Here is a 19,514-nt window from a genome sequence, read left to right as displayed (position 1 = left end):
CTGTTAAAGACTCCGAATCTCCGATAAAAGTATGTGGATTACTTGGAAACATGGCCTTTGGATTGTCCAAACCAAGGATCAAATTGACAATTCATGTATGAGAGGACTGTTACATAAATACCAATTAGTCGGGCCCAAGTTGCCACCAAATCAGGATTCATAGTGCAATTTTGCTTGCTTACCAGTTTTAACGTGGGTTATGGTCTCACCCCGTTAATTTCTCAAATTGCGAAGTAGAATTAAGCCGATTAGATGACTACTTAGAAAGTGGTTTTGTCCACCCACGTTAAACATGAATCAATGAGACCGTACCGATTTAACGTGAATGGCCGGCAAAGGATGGTCCGTTTCACGCGGTTGTTGACCAACACACTTGTCTGGTGACTCTGGTCCCACCACCCATATATCATTAGATTAGCTGGAACTTAACAAGTCAGCAAACTTCTCGCATGACCTAATTAGCTCGTCACCTCTCACAAATTAGCAGAAATCCCTAACTAATGCGTTTATAAGAAAATCTCTAACCTAAAATCAAAATAGTTAGTTTATGTGTCAAGTTTCAATTGAGATTTTCTTTTTTGGAGCGTCTCCAATGCAAGACTCGATCTTAAAACCTTAAGTGCCACTTCGGGCTACGACTTTTGAGTGTTTTATAGAAAAAAACTGCTCCAATGCAAAACGCAATTGAGACTTTAAGATGATGTGGAAGCATTTAATTTTGAGATGTCTCAATTACAAACTCTATTTTTGAAATCTCTTTTGAGAGTGTTAAGTGTTCTTAGTCATCAAATTTAATTTTCGGACCAATAGAAAGCCTTTGTTTCTCAATCAGTTTTTCTTATTAAATGTATGTGTGACATGTGTAACTATTAAAAATTTTTTGAGTGTTACATTGGAGAAGAACTTAAATTAGAGACACTCAATTTAGCCATATAGGAAAGACCAAAAGAGAATCTCAATTAAGACTTGACACATAAGTCAATTAGATTTATTTATTTTTTGAGTTTTACATTGGAGATGCTCTTAAGCGACTAAATTGAGTTTCTTTAAATTTTGGTGGCCAATACGTGGACAACCAATTTTCTTATATGGACAACTATTTTCGGGTCCGATATAAGTCAACTATGTTTGACTTAATTGACTTGAATTTATTAAGGGGACAACTCTATAAGGATTTGAATATTAACTGTAATTATTCTGAGGACCATTAAAGAATACAATAGGTAAAACCTAACAATTAGGGTTTGCCAACCCTAGTTGTTTCTTCCTCTTCATCAAGACACCACTTCCTCAATCAATCACCACCACCACCACCTTCACCTTCCCGGTCGAGACTCACCACTACGTACTACTACCCGACCACCACAAACAAACAACCATTCTCAATCTTTAATTTCAAAATTCAATATCATTCTTCTGTTTCTCTCGACAATAAAAACTTAAAGAAATAAGAAAAACCAGGAACCTATTAATTTGTTAAGAGAAAAATGGTCGTCAGAGTGTTAAATGTTAATGTCATTGTTGCATAATTACTCATCCAAATTAATGCCTCTAATTCAATTAATTAGTTTGATCCACTGCCATTCTCTTAGCTTGAGTTAAGGTTTATCTTTCAGAGGTGACCTAATTAAGAATATGATTCCATATTCAACTTGTCAAGGTCTTGAAAATTCATTAAATACACAAGAGGTTACTTATCTATACTCATCTTTCTATCCATAGTGTGACTTATTTAGATTCTAATCTTTTCCCAGTTAAAAATTATGGAACATTTTATTATCTTTATCAATCTTTACCATTTTATCTGATATACTCTCCATCTTTTAGTTGTTGATGATATTGAAAAACCATGCTAAGAATGAGAACACATATAAGATGGATATGATGCCCCAAAACAGTGGAGGTAGTTAGAGAAGGTGGATGTGGATGTTAGATCCAGGAGGCAATGATGGCGTGATGACAAGGAAGAAGAACCTGTTAGGGTTTCATATTAAAACCTTAATACTTTTACAGCAACAGTTATTGTCCCCATAAGAAATCCATTGGTCTATAATGACTACTTTTACTCTGATAATCTTGGACTTGATAAACAATTTCTCTACAAGTTCAGTTGTCGGGGATGAAGAAGATATGTAAGGTTTATGGAAGAAGAAAGGGGAAGGACTAAAAGTAAAAACTCTAATATTTAGTGAGCATGGAGTGAAACCTATTAGATTAATGTCCCCCTAAAAGTTGTTGTCCATATAAGATTTGTAACTTTTTCATTTGTCCACATAAAATAGTTGTCCATATAAAAAAATTGATTGTCCATTTATTGGCAACCTAAATTTTCTATGTCTCAAATGGAAAAATAAATACGAACTCTACTTGATACACGCGTCCTTCATTGATTGAATAAACATAAATTAGATAATGAATATCTTCTTGAGTTATCTCAACATTTAAAGAAGAACATCATTTTGAGATCCAAATTTAGTTTTGCAATTGAGAGAGTTTTTTTCTAAAACTCAAAAAAATCTTAGGTGGCACTTAAAGTTTTTCAATTTGAGTCTTGCGTTAGAGATGCTCTTAGAGCATATCCAATGCAAAACTCAAAAATTAAATTAAATTGAATTGTCTTAAGTGTTAAGTCTCAATTGATATTCTCTTTCCTAGACGTCACTATTGAGATCCTCAATTCAAAAGATATCTCCAACGGAACACTAAAAATTTGAAAACTACTTACATGTCATTTTAGATTGGTAGTTTTGCTTTTAATATTAAGATTCGTAAGAGAAATCTCGAATATTGAGTTTCTTCTCGAGGCATCTCGTCTGATCATCTTACTACTCGATTTTGAGCTTTGAATCGAGATTTTTTTTGTAAAAAGAAAAACTCAAAAAAATTTAGGTGGCACGTTGAGTTTTTCAATTTGAGTCTTGCAATGCAGATGCTCTGAGTAAGGTTGGGAAAAAACTGAGAGGCCTGATACTGTTTGGGAAGACTAGATTCAAACAAACCGATAAACTGCCGAAACTCAAAGGCGGATAGTACCTCCATGTCGACACCCACTGAAGTCAAGAACTCGGTGAAAAATCTGACTCAGCCATTACCCAAGACTAGCCAAATAGGACAAGTCGAAACAAGGACGAATTCTAGTGGGTTCACTTACACTTTCTCATATCCACCGACTGCCATCAGTTGTTGCTTAAAGCTATGACTCGTCTTAGTCCCTGCCAAATCACATATTTCTAGTTGTCTATGTACATGTAGGTTAATCTTCCTATTGCATCTATAATGACGAACTTTTTCTAGACTTTAGAAGTGAAGAAATCTTTAGAAGTGAAGAATCAAATGTCAAACCTTTTAGAATTGGTAGAATAATAAGTGAAAAGAATGAAATGCCCAACTTTTTAGTGAGAGAGAGTGAAGGAGGCAGTATTCTAAGATCTCCAAAAATCGAGAGAGAAGACTGTCTATGTTGCTGTTTGGGGCGTCTGGTTTGGGTATGTTTCCATATGATTTGGACCGTTGGCATCCTCAACGGTCCAGATCATATTTTAGACGAAGGATCTAAAGCTAAATACGGTAAAGTTGAGGACCCAATTGTAAGTTCTCTATAATTCTGGAAATTCACATAGTTCCAACTCTTTTGGCTAGGTGGCGTAATCCGATTCGTTCGCTTTTTCATTAGCTTTTCACTTCGCTCCAAGCAGCATTTCTGTTCCAATAAGCCCACCCACATACAGTTAAGAGGCTTTTGGTTTTCCCTCGCTCTATAAATTAGACTTGTCTGACTCAAATTAGTCCAAAATCAAATTCTCCGACATTAGACAAAAAAAATCATTATGAAATCTGATTGAGTTATTCAGACTTCAAGTCACATTTCACGTCTGACTGGAAACCTAACCCATTGGAGCCGGTAATAATCACTAATCAGTCCACTAAGTCAACATGAATATATTGACTCTTGACTTCCAAGTCATGCAAATTACCTAAAATGGGACTTTTTCATTTGAGCAAATGATTCCCCTTTTTATTTAACCTTCGTTCTCATCGTTGAAGAGCTTCATCAGAGCTGCTTCAATGGCGATTCATTAATTTGATATCTAATTAAGATTATATCAAGTGAATTTGATCAATTCAGCTGGATCTAAATTAGGGTTCTATTTCAATTTTACTTTTAGTTTTTGAAAAAATTTAGCTGGATTTTTTGACCTAATTCTAAAGATGGAAGAATCACAAAAAGTAGCAAATGAATTGTTTGAAATTGTAAGAGAAATTTCTGGATTTCCTGATTGTAGGAACGCATCAAAGAAGATGTATTGTAATCTTTTAAGAAGGGTTAAGTTGTTAAGCCCTCTTTTTGAAGAATTGAACGACAGTGATATAGTTCTAGAAGATGAACAAATTAGGGCTTTTTTGTCCTTGAAGATTGGTTTGGAATCGGCTAGAGAACTTCTTCGATCTGTCAATGAAGGAAGCAAGCTCTATCAGGTTATCTTTCTTCTCCTTTTTATCTATCTTGTCCAATCAACTTCAGATCTTTTTAGTATATGTTTGGAATTTGGAATCAAAATTTGATTACTTTTTTTTTTCTGAATTATCAGCTAATTACTGAGCTATCAAACTTTTGAACCTTGAATTTTGATCATCAATTATACTGTTTGCACCTCAATCATGAGATTGGACGTTTCTTCTTAGCTTATGGACCAAGAAATTAAGAAGCTTAACAAGTTCTTGATTACCCTAGTTTTGATCTTTTAGCTCAAATTGATCTCATCAATATCGAATTTTAGTTCTGTTTGAAATTCAGTTCGTGTCGTTGGGTGCATGTTTATATGTGTTCTTGATCAAGGTAATTCATTTGGGTGGAGCAAATAATTTTAGCTTCCTCTGTTTGAAGGTTCTACAAAAAGACAACATTGTCAAAAATTTCCAAGACGTGACGGAACAAATTGAGCAAGCTTTAAACGAAATTTCATACGATAAACTCGTTATATCAGAGGAAGTACGGGAACAGGTGATGCGCTATATTAACTTATCTTATGGAGTAGTTGTTTTTTTGGTTGTTTTTTTGGTCGATTTGAGATATGTTAAAAACACACTATATCAATCAAAATTTAGATAACTGAATAGCAGTGGTGTTTGTTTTGCATTATCCAGATTGAACTTGTACATGCTCAGTTCAGGAGAGCAAAAGAAAGATTGGACTCGCCCGATATACAACTGTTGATGGATTTGAACTCAGCACAGAACGAAAAAGTTCCTGACCCGTCTGTTCTACGAAGACTTTCAGACAAACTGCAGCTTAAAACCATTAATGATCTAAAGAAAGAATCTCTTGCATTACATGAAATGGTTATCGCTAGTGGTGGAGACCCAGGAGACTGGCTCGAAGAGATGTCAGTGTTACTTAGGAAGCTTAAGGATCATGTACTCACTGAAAATTCAGGAGCAGAAACCTCCGAAAATGAAAAGACCTTCCTCAGAAGTAGATCACCGGTTATTCCTGATGATTTTCGTTGCCCAATTTCACTCGAGTTGATGAAAGATCCAGTCATCGTCTCTACTGGGCAGGTTATATTTCATGTTTCCTCAAAACGTTTTCTTTAAAGTCTCTTGATTTATTTTCTTCGCGGCTGATTTTTTCCATTTTCAGACTTATGAAAGGACCTGCATCCAGAAATGGATTGACGAGGGGCACAAGACCTGTCCAAAGACACAGCAGACTCTATTGCAGACAACACTCACACCTAACTATGTATTGAAGTGTCTGATTGCCCAGTGGTGTGAAAGTAATGGGATTGAACTCCCGAAAAATCAAGAGAACTACAAAAACAAAAAACCGGGTAGCTCTGTTTCAGACTGTGATCGAGCAACTATAGATGCCTTGTTACAGAAATTATCGAATGGAAACCCAGAAGAACAAAGAGCAGCTGCCGGTGAGTTCAGGTTGCTAGCAAAGAGAAATGCTGATAACAGAGTATGCATAGCTGCTGCAGGAGCCATTCCCCTGCTCGTCGAATTATTAGCCTCCCCAGATCCTCGAACACAAGAACATGCAGTTACAGCACTTCTCAATCTGTCCATAAACGAGACTAACAAGGGACGTATAGTTAGTGCAGGATCTATACCTGATATCGTCGATGTCCTTAAAACTGGCAGCATGGAAGCAAGAGAGAATGCAGCTGCTACTCTTTTTAGTTTATCAGTTATAGATGAGTATAAGGTAGCAATAGGAGCGGCAGGAGCTATCCCGGCTCTTATAGACCTTCTCTGTCAGGGAACTCCACGGGGAAAAAAAGATGCAGCAACTGCAATTTTCAACCTTTCAATTTTTCAAGGAAATAAAGTAAGGGCAGTAAGAGCTGGAATTGTAGTTCCCTTGATGCGACTTCTTATGGATGCTGGTGGAGGAATGGTGGATGAAGCACTTGCCATAATGGCCATCCTTGCAAGTCATCACGAGGGAAAAGCGGCAATAAGTCAGGCTGAACCAATCCCAGTTCTAATTGAGGTGATAAGAACTGGATCTCCACGGAACCGAGAGAATGCTACTTCTGTTTTATGGTCACTGTGCACCAGCGACGTGCAACGTTTGAAAACTTTGAAGGAGCTTGGAGCAGAAGAAGCATTAAAAGAATTATCAGAGAGTGGAACCGACCGAGCTAAGAGAAAAGCAGGAAATCTTCTTGAGCTCATCCATCGTGCAGCTGAGGCTGATGTTGTCGACGAAAGTAAATGAAATTACATAGCAAAAAACGAGGTAAAATAGATCTGTTGCTCCTTAGAAACTAATCTATGTGTGAATCTTGGACCCATGTTGAGGTTTATAAGTAGAAAGGTGTTTTTGTATAGAAAGATTAAAGATGAAAGTGGGTTTAGAGAGAGGATTGATCTCTCTAAACCTAGCATAGGCAGTAATGCAAAAGTAATAGGTACTGATGCTTCGGATGGAACGCAGAGTTCTTGGCGAACAACAGTGCAAAGGTCTCATCAACTGCAGGCTTCAAGGAAACAGCTTCATCTTAGAAGCTGGTAGAGAGATTTTAATCGGTTTCTATTCGCGTGAATGTAGGGTTCTGGTGCTTCTGTTTTGTTTCTTCATTTTTGTTTGATTTGTTTTGTGAAATAGTTGTATGTCATTAATGCATAAACAATTCACTAGAATTTGTGATCCTTTTGTCAGAAAAGACACCACAAGAAGAACTTTAAGCAGTGAAGCAACCAATCCTATAAACTAGTTTGGTCTTTGGTGTAAGCTTTTTAGTTCGACTTGATGGAGTTCAGTCAGTTCAAGTTTTACCCAATTGACTTAAATAAGTTAGCATATTAGAGAGATTGTAATGGTTGGAGGTGGCAGTAGGGGATTCTCGGAGATGATTGTAATCGGCGGTGGTGATAAAGATGAAGATGAGAGGGTGAAAACCTAAACTGTTTAGATCTTACAATTAGGTTTTTATGTAACCTAATAAAGCCAAGTAGGTTAAATTAGGTTTACAACAATATTCACACCAAAAGAGAGAAGAAGTTCATATAAAAGAATAATCATCATAAATCTCTTAAAATATCATATTTCACCATTATACATACATACATAATCAGGATTGTAATAGTCTATTCTATATTGTTGGGAAACGTTGGAAAGTTTGACCGGGATCATCATCGGAAGGGAAAACGTTAAGAGAAGTGACTAGGGCATCGGGAGGACCACGTCTGCATCTCTCTTCCATGTCATGAACAGTATCAGGATTACCAGAGAAAAGGGCTTCCACTGAACCATCTCTTCTGTTACGTACCCAACCTTTTAAACCTAATGATTTTGCATTTTCAATTGTCCAATTTCGGTAGAATACTCCTTGTACTCTTCCCTTCACCACAACCCTAACCTGTATTCATCATCAATTTAATTACAACTAGTACTAATTAATTCTAGAGAGAGAGAGAGGGGGGGAATAGACTCACTGTTCTGATGGAGGGCGGTGGTGGGTCGGTTGCAGTTTCGTTGTTGGTGCTGCTGGTTTTGATGCTCATGGAGGAGAAGTGGGAAGAAGCAGAAGAAGAGGAACGAAGAGTGAAGGGGAAAGAGGAGGATAGGGGAGGAGTTGGTGGCAGGAAAGAGGAGAGAGAAAGGGGAAGAAGATTCTGGTGGTTGCTGTTGTAGATAATGTGGGAAGTGACGGAGGAGGATTGTGATCGAATCAGATGCCGCAGTTGCGGAAAGGTGGTTACCATGTCTTCCTGACTAGCTCGCCCCCACTTTTACTACTTGTTGGATCAGTTGGATGAAATCCAAGTAGAAAACCCAATTTTGGCTCTAACATGAACTATATGTATACCTAAATGAGGCCTATCCGTGAAACATAAAAGTAGTGCTTGTTTAGTTACCAATATAATAAACTATAAATTATTTCTTGTATATATCATTTAAAGTCAAATAGTTTTTGTCAAAAGTGACAATTTAAGATTCCTAAAAGAACCTAACGAACCTTCTAAAAATCTAATGATAAGAATCTTGACAAACATAAGAGCATCTCCAATGCAAAACTCAATCTTAGTAATTTGGAGTGTCACATAAGATTTTCTGAGTTTTCCTTAAAAAAATCATCTTCAATGCAAAACTCAACTAAAAACTCAAAGATGATGTGCGAGAGTGAAATAGAAATATCTCAAGAGGGCACTCCACAAATAAGGTGTCCTCTTGAGGATCTCCATTTCGCCACCTAGGAGCGAGAATCTCAATTGAAATTCGACAAAGAGGAAGAATGAAGATTTTTTTTGAGTTTTGCATTGGAGAGGCTCTAACACCTCCAAAAATCTTTAGGAGATGAAGAGAATAAATACCCTATTCACCTTTTCTTCAAAGGTATACATGTTTTAAAGGAACAATGTTTTCTTGTGAACAACTCAACCTCTTACCGCTCCAACCTTACCGCTCCAACCAAGAATTGTTGGCGATAAGTCATCTTTATAAGAGATAGTGCTGGAAAAGTAACCACTCCTTTTCACAATTTTGCAGAATTCTGATGAAATTTGAACTTTTCACCACAATGGGTGCATACACAGAAATCTCATATTTCAACTTTTATTCATAAACCCACGACTTCTCACTCACTTGCTCAGTAACTAGATTTAGATTTATCTTCCACCACCAAAATAACATTAGCCAAGAAGCACAATACCAACGGTACAGACAGTCTTCTAAATACTGACCTAATACCTAACAATCGAGGTCCTTCCTTATCCTCGAAACACTCTATCTATATATCAGCTCCCGAAATGGAGTGAAACCTTCAACTCTGAGTAGATCCTGCTGTTCCAATAATATGAATAAAACAAATTGCACGCTCTTCTTCTCTCTACTGCCTCCCTCAATCAGATAAACCAGCCTTGCTTTTTAGGTGTTCTTTGAAATCAATAATATCGCCTCCCCACCGGGTTATGGTCTGGTTTTCGCACACCCATATCTCTTCTGCTACCTGGTTGATAAGCCTGAAGTCATGACTAACAAGAACCATTCCTCCATCCCACTCGTTCAATGCCTCCGCAAGAGAATCAATTGTCTCAATATCAAGATGATTAGTGGGCTCGTCTAGTAGCAACATGTGTGGTTGTTTCCATGCTAACCAAGCAAAAACGACGCGGCTTCTCTGTCCATCTGATAGGTTTTTCATCGGCATTATTTGTGCTTTGCCAGTCAATCCAAACCTTCCGATTGCTGCTCTCATCCTTTCTTCCCCGTTGCCAGGGTACTCATTCATCATGAATTGAAGTGCGGACATCTCCATATCAAGCTTCTCTGCCAAATGCTGGTGAAACTGTGCAATTCTGAGGTGGTTGTGACGCCGAACCATGCCATCAAGAGGAACCAGCTCCCCTGTCATCAGCTTCAGAAGTGTACTTTTGCCAGCTCCATTAGGTCCCACCAGTGCTATTCTCGAATCTAGGTCGACCCCAAAGTCTATGCTCTTGTAAATAAGATTATCAGGTGTGTAGCCAAATGTGACCTCCACAAACTGCAGAACTGGTGGAGGAAGCTTCCCAACATCCGTGAAACGGAAGACCAAAACCTTGTCTCTCACTACCTTCTCTGTAAGCCCACCTCTTTCCATCTTTGCCAATGTTTTCTCCTTGCTCTGTGCCTGGCGAGCAAGTTTTGCGGACCCATGACCGAATCGAGCAATGTACTCTTTCATCGATGAAATCTGCTCTTGCTCCCACCTGTACTGTTTCATCTGGTTCTCCTCAAGTTCTGCCCGCGTCTGGACATATTGGTCGAAGTTGCCAGTATAGAGCTTCAGCTTCTTACTCTGCATGTGAATGATGTTTGTGCAGACACCGTTGAGAAAGTCTTGGGAATGAGACACCACGACAAGGATGCGATCAAAATTCTTCAGCGTCTCTTCTAACCAGACACAAGCTTCTAAATCTGTGAATAAAGAAAAGGATGACATATTGAACGCTTATTTTAGTAAAAAGAGGTACAGATCGAGTTGTATTCACCAAACTATAAGAGCAACAAAGATATAGTTCAAAGTATCTTAAAAACGAAGATTAAACCTCAAAGAAATTTACCGAGATGGTTTGTGGGTTCATCAAGCAGAAGAATGGTTGGGTTCATAAACAAGGCTCGAGCCAGTGCTATCCTCATCCTCCAACCACCAGAGAAATCTCTTGTTTGTTTTGCTTGCATATTCTTGTTGAAACCAAGACCAAACAAGATCTCAGCTGCTCGTTTTTCCGCAGTTGATGCATCCAATGCTTCTAAACGCTCATAAATACGTTCCAGTTGCTCTCCACCACCATCTTCCTGAAACCACAGCCACGATAGGGAATCGCTGATTAAGTTGACCAATAACATTATTAGAAACCGAATGCTACTTAGGCTTTAACGCACCTGTGCCGACAAAGCTTCTGCTTCTTTCTCCAATTTGATTCTCTCCTCGTCACAGTTTATAACAGCCTCAAGTGCAGTCATGTCAGAAGCTTCAATCTCTTTGACAAGATGGTAAATGTCCATGTGCTCGGGAATGGGGAGCTCTCGGCATCCTATAGCGGTGAGGAGTGTAGATTTCCCACAACCGTTCAGCCCAAGCAAACCATATCGCCTGCCAAGAAGAAACCATTTAAAATATAGGGAGAAAACAGATATAACCCGACAAGGAAAATAGAGTAATATGAATGACTAGGTGAACGAACCTGCCGTAGTTAAGCTCCAGCTCGGAGTCCACTATCAGATCATGGCCATGGAAAGTTACAGACAAAGATTCTATCTGCAAATCAAATTAGCAATCTGGACTAAGTAACTGAACAGCTAGACTAGGGCGTCAGTAATCATGTACAATCAGAGCACACCGAATTAAAAGAACATAACTGCCACTACTGAATAAGTAGCTCCATAAAGGGTTTTCTTCTGTGAACTTTCTGCCAAAACCCCACAACTAATGGTGGCATCATTTGATTTTATCCACACTAAAACCATAAACCCTTTAAAGAGAATCCCTCAATTCGATTTAAATGCTTGTTCAATTGATGATCAATGGTTAGAAGAAGATAAAATCGATAAAGCTATCCCATTTATATTAATTTTTTAAGCTACTTGGCTCTATTCTCTACGATTATCATCAATCATTTTCAAATCTAACAAGATATTTGAAAATTTAAAGACAGGGGAAAGTGATCAAGTAACATACACGTATATCTCTAGAAAGAGGATGAGAACAAAGAACACCAGTACAAGTCCGATCAGATATCTGTAAAGCACCAATACCATTAACTAACTTATCACCACCGGCGCTGTTCCCATTTTCTGAATTAACTCCAACAGATTTCGATGATGTTCCGGCCGAAGAAGACTTAGCTCCTCTCTTAGCAGCAGCAGCTGCCTTCTTCTGTGCTGCTTTCTTCTTGCTTGCGTCCGAAACCATATTTCTATAAAAAAAAATGATAATCAAAATAAAAGGACTTACAAAAGATCAGATAAAACCCTAGATACGAAGAATTTGTAACTCCAAATAGATAGACAGACAGAGAGATGGAATTTGATGGTACAGTGATGATAACTTACTGAGATATCAGAGAAGGATCTTCTTAAGATGAGATTTTTTTGCAGAGAAGAAAGATGATAAACTGAACTAGGGTTTCGTAAAAAGAAGGGTTTTGATCGGATTGGAAATCAGTTTTGGACTGTAAAAAGAGGAAGAGAGGAGTTTGATATGGAAGCTTCGAGAATATTTGGAGGTTGAAAATTGATAAAGGCGTAGAAAGTGGCAGTTCGCAACGTGTCCATTTTCTAAAGTAACAGCTTTTTATCCATCTCAAATAATTAAAGCCCACTTGCTAATGATTCTTCTATAAGCACTCCTTTCGATTGAGTTAGGTTGGAAGATGATGGTCTTAGTATAGACTTCAAAGGCTATATATATATATACGAAAAGAATCTCCCTTTAAGAGTATTCTTCTCATCTCCTACTTCATCTCTTCACTTTGATTTTCTAACAGATTCTTCTTCCTACTTCACTTCACATTTAACATTTCTCTCTTTAGTCTCTATCAAGGGTTTTTTTTGTCTTTGTTTAATTTCATGCCTATCACATGTTTGAAGAAATTCCTCAAAGGGGTATTTTTTTTTTTGTTTCATCCAATTTTAGGTACTTCTTGGCATATGATTTGAATGTGTTTTTTTCACTTAGTCAACTTTACTTTTCACTTTTATGTGCAGCTTAATTTGTTTAACTGATAAATTCTCTGAAGTGGTGATGAGTGAACATAGCAATTGAAAGATTTAGGTAGTTCCAAATTACTCAAAAAGACTGGTTGAAGTTTTTAGAGGTAAAGATCCCTCTTCCTATTTGAATTTGTTGTTGTTTACTATTTAAGGTGCAATGTGGCTTATATTACTAGGTATAATCCGTGCCAATGACTCGACCTTACGGACAACTACGTCCGGATTTTATATTTGGGTGGTTCCAAAATGAACTATCTGGGTCACGGCCGGATTTTATATTTGGGTGGTTCCAAAATGAACTATCTGGGTCTCGACACTCTCGGTTTAACAATTCTGTCTGTGTCTCAGGCACGGGTTATACCTAGTATCCTAAATACATTCCTTGTAGTCCTTTTAGGAAGAAACCTAAACCCACCCTTGCCTTGAAATGGAAGTACATGCACGTTTACTAATTCCCTTATCTTGTTCGACCGAATTTAAGCAGGTGGTGGTGGTGGTGCGAAGATGACATTAACGAAGAGATACGTACTGAGATTATTCATTTCATTGAAATACATAACAGCGAACGTGGTGGATAGGAACCATGGTCACATTGTTGTCACTGCTTCGACAGTGGAGCACTCAATGAAAGAAGCAATGGAATGTGGACGGGCCTGCAACGCCAAGGCAGCTGCAGCTGTTGGAGAGGTTTTAGCAATGAGACTCAAGGTTGAAGGACTAGACCAGGGAGATCAAGGTCGAGGAATTTTTGTCGATGTTAATAAGGAGATTGAGAAGAAAGGTTTCAAGAATCGAACTAAAGTTTGGTCTCTGGTTAATGCTCTCAAGAATCATGGCATTAAGCTCATCCTTGACGATGATGATAACCACAATGACAATCTCGTCCATCGTCGTTTCTAGTTTTTACTATTACTCTCTCTTTTTTTATTCTGTTTGGTTTGTTAAGGTGATTATACACGTCATCGTTACAAGTGTCTGACAAGCTCGAGCTATATGTGATAAGTTCCTTTAGTCAGGGAACTTTTTTCGGACCATTTCGTGAAAGAACTTGTGTTTTACCAGAGGCAAAACGAGTACAAGCTAAGTAATGAAGATATGGTTGTCTTGAATGGTTTGGACTTCTGCATGATCCTATTCCTGCTTTAGGGATGTAGCCTTTTGATGCTAAGTTACTGATGGAAAATCCAACACTTCTTTCCCAGAAACTTCAAGGAAAAAAACAAGTCAAATCAAGACTCTGAATCAAATCAAATTGGATTGAAGGAAATTGGGATATGATTTTCATGCATTCAGGACTAGATAATGTACCTGATAGAAATAAGATTTACAAGAAAATCATCCAAACTTTTACTAGCCACTGGCAAGCCCTAGTATAAAGAAAGAAAACACAAAAAGGATAAAAAGAAAAGACAAAGTATGAATGTGAAAGGAAGATGTTAGGTGCGCACACAGTCGATTGACGATTTATGACTCATAATTGATGTGGTGTAATCTATACCTTTAACTTAAAATTATTGAGATTTTCAAACATTAATATGAATAGGAAAAGATCGAAAAAGCTCTTAAAGAAATTTTGTCAATTATGGATTACTGGGATTTTTCACAAAAACAACATTATGATGTGAAATACAATACATATATATAGGAGTTAGGACAAGTTATTGGTTATTATGGTAAACGCAGATGCTTTTAACTCCGGGCTTATGGAAACAGCAATAACTCAAGTCGGTATACGTGTGATGAAGTAATTATGTCCATATTGCGTAGTAGTTTTCTTTATTTTCTTTGTTGTTAAGAAAAATAACGGAAAAGACAAAAGAATTAGGTTAAAATATTTTCAATTTGTATGACACATTGATTGAAGTAGTAAACTCGGTGAATGTGAAATATAGAATTTCATAAAATGGGATTCTTTTCAACAAATTAGGATTACCCAAGAAAAGACATAGACGATCCAAAATTGTTCAATCACAACCTACTATAGTGCTAAACAAAAATGCTTTAAGCTTTTGTTAAGATCGAACCATCGAATCACTGATATTAGGCTAAAGAAAAATACTTTATGCTTTAGTTACGATTGAATCACTGATATTAGACTAAACAAAAACACTTTTTGCTTTCGTTATGATCGAATCACTAATATTAGTCACAGAGCTTCAAATTACAACTTATCAACATTTGGGAATCTAATTTACAATAGTAGGATAATCAAACTGCTTATAGATAAACAAACGTTTCAATTGGCATTGTACTTGATACAACATACGAACATTTTAAGAAGACTTCAAGAAAGATTGTGTCAATAGATTTTGAAAGAAATAATTAGTCCTCTTGTCCATACTAGTTTGTTTTCCTTGGTCCACCCTCTCATGCTTTCGTTTCATTTTCAACAGTTTACAGGTACTATAATATAGACTATATCATTATCGCAGGTCAATCACTATTTAAACCTACTCTCTGGAGTAGTAAATCCCAAAGAAATCGTTTTGGAGTCTTCTATCGATACCTTGATCAAACATAAAAATTGGGAACCTATTAGGAATATTTGGAGGACGTCTCTAATAAATCATCGATCACTCCATGTTAATGGTAGTGGAATCGATTTTCACTAATGTACTACTAACAAAAACAAAATCAATTTAGCTTTTTGTATACAAATAGCGTATTTTCCAATGTCATTTACTAGATCGAATGGTAGAAAATCTAAAATGGCACAAACCCATGAATGGAGTAATAGATATAGGAAATAATACTCTTATATATTCAGTTAGCATAAATATGAGTATTGTGCTAGTGAATTGTACTCGCAATATTTATATCTGGGCACATAAAAAGCAATAACTTTAAGAGGAGACTCTTCTTTTCAAAAGTTAATTGAGTTTATAAAAACTCCAAAATTCTTCTTAATATTGTACCTCATTCATTGCTATCAACAACAAAAAGAGAGGAACAACAACAATGATAGCTATTAAAAAGTTTAAAAAACCCTCAAAAACCAGTCAGCTATTACTAAAAGAACAACTCTTAATCCATCAGTCATCAACAACTTCTCTCTCTCTCTCTAGAATATACCTAATCATTTACCATTATCTTCTACTTTATCTTATTACTCCCTTAATTACATTTTTCCTTCTCTCTCTCTCTCTCTCTCTCTCTCTCTCTCTCTCTCTCTCTCTCTCTATATCTTCCTCACAATCACATAATAGAGCACGCGTTAGGGTTTTCGTCACTAAAAATCTGCGGCGCATGTACGTAATCAACGTAGTAGCCGTACCCATTGTTCCCCTGAACGTATCCGTACCCTGGTCCCCACTGCTCCAGTTTGTTTCCTTCCACCTTCCCACACCCACCACCACCGTTTTTCTTGTCCCCCCATTTCTCTTTCATCTCACCACCACCACCATTATCACTCTCATCATCTCCACCTCCTTCCTTCTTCTCCCCACCACCACCACCACCACCACCACCGCCACCTTTTTTACCGCCGCCACCTTCTTTCTTCGGCGGTACAATCTCAACGTTTCTCTTCAATTTTTCCTTCAGATAAGATGTAAGGGCTTTTATGTCCATTGCTCCTTTTACTGTTACCAGATTCTTCTCTGTATCAATTGATACTTCAAAAACACCTGAAATAACCAATCAGAATTTCGTTACCATTACCCATAAAGACAAAATTACCCTCGCCTTAACTGTTTCTTCTAACTTATTTTAATGGATATTCCATTTTCAGATCTCGATGAAATTTAACAGTAACAATCAAAAGATTAATCAATCACCTTTGGATTTCGTAACAATTTTGTGGATTTTTTTAGTACATCCTTCACAATGCAGATTGATTTTCAGAACAACTGTTGAAATTTGAAGCTAAAAAAACCAAAAAAAGCAAAAATCAAACACCAAACTATTGAGTAAATCAGTGAGAATAAGGAAGACGATTAATAGATGAAGGTTTTAGTAGTAGTACCTCTTTGTTTTGCTTTTCGTTAGTTTTCTTTTCTGATTTGTCTTCCGGTTTCTTATCGCCGGCGTTCTTATCTTTCTTCGGTAATGGAGAAATAAGTTCAACTTTCTTCTTCGTTTTCTTTTCGATTCTGTCTCTGAGTTTTACTGGATCAACTTTCCCTTTCACTGTTAACTTGTTCGTTTCTATTTCTCCATGTACGTCTTCAACACCTTCATCAATCAAATAAACAATACCAGAGAAAAGTTCGATTCAGCAGTACGGTCATCTTCTCCGACTAAAATTTCAAGTAAAATCTGATGAAATAATAATAAGAACACAAAAGAACAACAGATCAAGTAGTTTATTCGGATTGAATCTAACGAAAAGAAGGAATAAACACCAAATTTGTTGACAGAGAAATCAGAATCAGAAGAGATTGAGAGAAACAGAGAGTTTTACTTATGAAATTACCTGGAAATCCTATTATAGATTTCTTAACCTTCTTACAGCAACCTTCACAATGCATATCAACCTTCAATAAAACAACAATCGGTCCATCTTCTTTCTTCTTTCCTTCCTCTTTCTTCTTCTCGCCATCGTTTTTACCTTCAAACTGCAAAAAAATGAAAAAGCACATTTGAGATCATTGAGAAACCCTAGAAAAACGTAATGGAGAAGAAAACAATGAGACTAATAACAACCTCTCCCATTTCTCTAGATTCTTCCGTTTCTGAATGACTAATAGTATTTTCTAACTTTCTATTTCTGAAACGAAGATGGATTGGCGCTGTTGAGATTATATAGGGGAGGGTTTGGGTAGAGAGAGAAAGTAGAAAGAGTGGGAGATGTATTGATGTATCGTGATCATGTATCATGTGTATGTATAAATGATGAGTGATCATGATTATTAGACATGAGGTCATGATCGGTGGAATATCTGGCCGCCAAACCAGACCAACGGATGTTGTTTGTTGTGTCGTTATGTTATCGTACCACGACTTCTTTATGTTTATGTTATTTTGTATCCGTTATGACATGAAAAAATTATTCTTCATGACTTGATGAGAGTAGGGGTGTGAATTGGGCAGACCCGGTCGGTCGCGCTCGCAACCCCTTCACGGACTCGGGTCGGTCGAGCTCGAACCATCTCTGCCTGTTAGGGTTAGTCGGGCGTTTTCGGTCGGACCAATTGGCCTTTGATAGTGCTCGCGAGCCCGCTCTGGCTCTAGCGATCGTAGGCGGTCGGATCGCCAGCCATGTCAAAAAAGAAAATAGGGTTATTCAGACCACCCCAGTTATTTGACGATATTAGGACTACACTCCAAAATAAAATATGTATGACGTTGACTTTCATTCTCGATTTTTTCGGTAAATATTAACTAAGTGGTTCACATGTCAACCACATGTGTGACTTATGACAAAAATACCTTTCACATAATTTTTAGGTTTACTTGAATATTGACCCGCAATTGTTTAGCAATTTTAGGACTACACCCTCAAATTGAAATATGTCGGTAGTTGACTCTCATACTCGATTTGTCAATCAAATACCAGTAAAGTGGGTCACATGCCAACTAATGGCATGGGTTTTGTATCATAAATATCTAACGACTACATGTTTGAAACCTTCTCTAATCTCTTTAATCAACCAAACTTATTGGACGGCTAGATAATATTGGGTAAGCGTTTTTATATGTTTCCATTCGGTAGCCTATCTAATATGTCCAGCCAGGCGGTTGAACCAGTCTGGGACTTTGGGTAGCCTATTTTTTATATATTTCTGGCTTATTTGGATAGGGTTCTCAGACTAACTTCAGGTTCATGGACCAATACATTTTTGTCTGATTAGGATGAATTTTTCATCATATTTGAAAACTTATAAAAAATAAGAGAAATACGAAACCGTACACGAACTACTGAATTGGTATTTGACGAATAAACCGAGAATGAGAGTCAACCCTAAACATAATTTTGTTTTAGGGTTATAGTCTAATATCAGAAATAGTTGGGGGCCAATGTTTAAATAACCTAAATATTTTTCTGAAGGGCATTTTTATTATTAGTCATGCATGTGATTGACACGTGAACCATTTAACTAATATTTAATGAAAACTCGATAATGAGGGTCAACGCCATACATGTTTTCGTTTTAGAGGCGTAGTCCTAATATCGCTAAATAACTGGGGGTCAATGTCTAAATAACCCAAGGAAATATGAAGTCAACTTAAATTCATCCATTGATACATGTTAAAGACAAAACTTACATCAAAAGTTTGGATTACTTAAAAAAATAAACATAGAAAAGAAAAAAAAAGTTACAGAGACTGAACTTAAGACGATGGATTGTTGGAAACTGGCTCTGGAAATCCGTCGTTCAAAGGGTCAAATTTACTAACATTAAGTTTGTCTTTCTCCAAATATTCCAGATAAAAACAACACTCCAACAAATCCTTTATTTTGTATCTGTTTCAGAGATGTTGTACATCTCATATTAAAAAAATACAACAGGATAATAACATTTAACATCTATGAAATAGACTAGATCTGTTTGATCAAACAGATCCAACAGTTAAGATATGTTGGATCTGTTTGATCAAATAGATCCTCTTTATCAAGGATCTGTTTCAGAGATGTTTTACATCTCATATTAAAAAAAAACAACTAAAATTAATAAATCGAGCTCAATTGGCTTTAAAACGCTTGATCTGACACGCAGATCATCGACGTATCGGCCGAACACTCAACTTTTGTTTCGTAAGCGAATCATAGTCAAGAACTAAACACTGAAAAGGGTTAGATAATGAATCAATTTCGGTTATTAACCATTTTAGAGATACGTCGATGATCTTTAAAAAATAAGGG

At 37.0% G+C, this 19,514-nt stretch overlaps 5 protein-coding genes across 7 annotated transcripts; 2 read left to right on the top strand and 3 right to left on the bottom strand.

Annotated features, from left to right (window-relative positions):
* The first annotated feature begins 3,789 nt into the window (after positions 1–3,789).
* Positions 3,790–7,230, top strand: LOC147568127 (U-box domain-containing protein 14-like). Its single transcript, XM_086654567.1, has 4 exons — positions 3,790–4,476; positions 4,886–5,002; positions 5,146–5,559; positions 5,642–7,230. Exons 1-4 carry the CDS (start codon positions 4,210–4,212, stop codon positions 6,725–6,727), a joined length of 1,884 nt encoding a protein of 627 aa, XP_086510693.1. The 5' UTR covers positions 3,790–4,209; the 3' UTR covers positions 6,728–7,230.
* Positions 7,231–7,513: 283 nt separating this feature from the next.
* Positions 7,514–8,276, bottom strand: LOC147568126 (acylphosphatase family). Its single transcript, XM_086654569.1, has 2 exons — positions 7,948–8,276; positions 7,514–7,871 (listed from the first exon to the last, which is right to left on the bottom strand). The coding sequence occupies exons 1-2, from the start codon at positions 8,215–8,217 to the stop codon at positions 7,605–7,607; spliced, it is 537 nt and encodes a 178-aa protein (XP_086510695.1). The 5' UTR covers positions 8,218–8,276; the 3' UTR covers positions 7,514–7,604.
* Positions 8,277–8,933: 657 nt separating this feature from the next.
* LOC147568125 (ABC transporter F family member 1-like) lies at positions 8,934–12,532 on the bottom strand. The gene is made up of 6 exons (XM_086654568.1): positions 12,050–12,532; positions 11,676–11,913; positions 11,182–11,255; positions 10,880–11,090; positions 10,558–10,792; positions 8,934–10,411 (listed from the first exon to the last, which is right to left on the bottom strand). The coding sequence occupies exons 2-6, from the start codon at positions 11,907–11,909 to the stop codon at positions 9,354–9,356; spliced, it is 1,812 nt and encodes a 603-aa protein (XP_086510694.1). The 5' UTR covers positions 11,910–11,913; positions 12,050–12,532; the 3' UTR covers positions 8,934–9,353.
* On the top strand, positions 12,356–13,818 carry LOC147568124 (Ribosomal L18p/L5e family protein). Of its 2 annotated transcripts, none has more exons than XM_086654570.1 (3): positions 12,356–12,434; positions 12,704–12,813; positions 13,194–13,818. In XM_086654570.1, exon 3 carries the CDS (start codon positions 13,214–13,216, stop codon positions 13,607–13,609), a length of 396 nt encoding a protein of 131 aa, XP_086510696.1. In that variant the 5' UTR covers positions 12,356–12,434; positions 12,704–12,813; positions 13,194–13,213; the 3' UTR covers positions 13,610–13,818. The 2 variants fall into 2 exon arrangements, 1 of the variants encoding a protein (XP_086510696.1); XR_015230973.1 differs by lacking the exon at positions 12,356–12,434 and adding an exon at positions 12,484–12,601.
* A 1,751-nt stretch (positions 13,819–15,569) lies between these two features.
* Positions 15,570–17,501, bottom strand: LOC147568123 (heavy metal-associated isoprenylated plant protein 3-like). 2 transcript variants are annotated; one of them, XM_086654563.1, is made up of 5 exons: positions 17,354–17,501; positions 17,124–17,265; positions 16,674–16,882; positions 16,486–16,573; positions 15,570–16,335 (listed from the first exon to the last, which is right to left on the bottom strand). In XM_086654563.1, exons 1-5 carry the CDS (start codon positions 17,360–17,362, stop codon positions 15,905–15,907), a joined length of 879 nt encoding a protein of 292 aa, XP_086510689.1. In that variant the 5' UTR covers positions 17,363–17,501; the 3' UTR covers positions 15,570–15,904. The 2 variants fall into 2 exon arrangements, with proteins under 2 accessions (XP_086510689.1, XP_086510688.1); XM_086654562.1 differs by lacking the exon at positions 17,354–17,501 and having other exon boundaries at positions 17,124–17,321.
* Positions 17,502–19,514: the final 2,013 nt, after the last annotated feature.

This window comes from Eschscholzia californica, unplaced genomic scaffold, assembly GCF_041429995.1.
Source record: "Eschscholzia californica isolate CP2 unplaced genomic scaffold, dmEscCali1.0.p SCAF_1, whole genome shotgun sequence".
Taxonomy (NCBI): Eukaryota; Viridiplantae; Streptophyta; class Magnoliopsida; order Ranunculales; family Papaveraceae; genus Eschscholzia; species Eschscholzia californica.
Note: the sequence above shows the minus strand (reverse complement) of the source record. Positions and strands in the feature narration are given on the sequence as shown.

What these genes read in the sequence shown, in the direction of transcription:
- LOC147568126 (XM_086654569.1), bottom strand. Translation starts at nt 8,217, where the DNA reads ATGGTAACCACCTTTCCGCAACTGCGGCATCTGATTCGATCACAATCC. An exon ending in CACCGCCCTCCATCAGAACA is followed by an intron (nt 7,872 to 7,947) that starts GTGAGTCTATTC and finishes TGATGAATACAG; the next exon opens with GTTAGGGTTGTGGTGAAGGG.
- LOC147568125 (XM_086654568.1), bottom strand. Translation starts at nt 11,909, where the DNA reads ATGGTTTCGGACGCAAGCAAGAAGAAAGCAGCACAGAAGAAGGCAGCT. An exon ending in CTCTTTCTAGAGATATACGT is followed by an intron (nt 11,256 to 11,675) that starts GTATGTTACTTG and finishes TTTGATTTGCAG; the next exon opens with ATAGAATCTTTGTCTGTAAC. An exon ending in CTGGAGCTTAACTACGGCAG is followed by an intron (nt 11,091 to 11,181) that starts GTTCGTTCACCT and finishes TCTTCTTGGCAG; the next exon opens with GCGATATGGTTTGCTTGGGC.
- LOC147568127 (XM_086654567.1), top strand. Translation starts at nt 4,210, where the DNA reads ATGGAAGAATCACAAAAAGTAGCAAATGAATTGTTTGAAATTGTAAGA. An exon ending in CAGAGGAAGTACGGGAACAG is followed by an intron (nt 5,003 to 5,145) that starts GTGATGCGCTAT and finishes TGCATTATCCAG; the next exon opens with ATTGAACTTGTACATGCTCA. An exon ending in TCATCGTCTCTACTGGGCAG is followed by an intron (nt 5,560 to 5,641) that starts GTTATATTTCAT and finishes TTCCATTTTCAG; the next exon opens with ACTTATGAAAGGACCTGCAT.
- LOC147568123 (XM_086654562.1), bottom strand. Translation starts at nt 17,289, where the DNA reads ATGTGCTTTTTCATTTTTTTGCAGTTTGAAGGTAAAAACGATGGCGAG. An exon ending in ACGAAAAGCAAAACAAAGAG is followed by an intron (nt 16,574 to 16,673) that starts GTACTACTACTA and finishes TGGTTTTTTTAG; the next exon opens with CTTCAAATTTCAACAGTTGT. An exon ending in AATTGTTACGAAATCCAAAG is followed by an intron (nt 16,336 to 16,485) that starts GTGATTGATTAA and finishes TGGTTATTTCAG; the next exon opens with GTGTTTTTGAAGTATCAATT.
- LOC147568124 (XM_086654570.1), top strand. Translation starts at nt 13,214, where the DNA reads ATGACATTAACGAAGAGATACGTACTGAGATTATTCATTTCATTGAAA.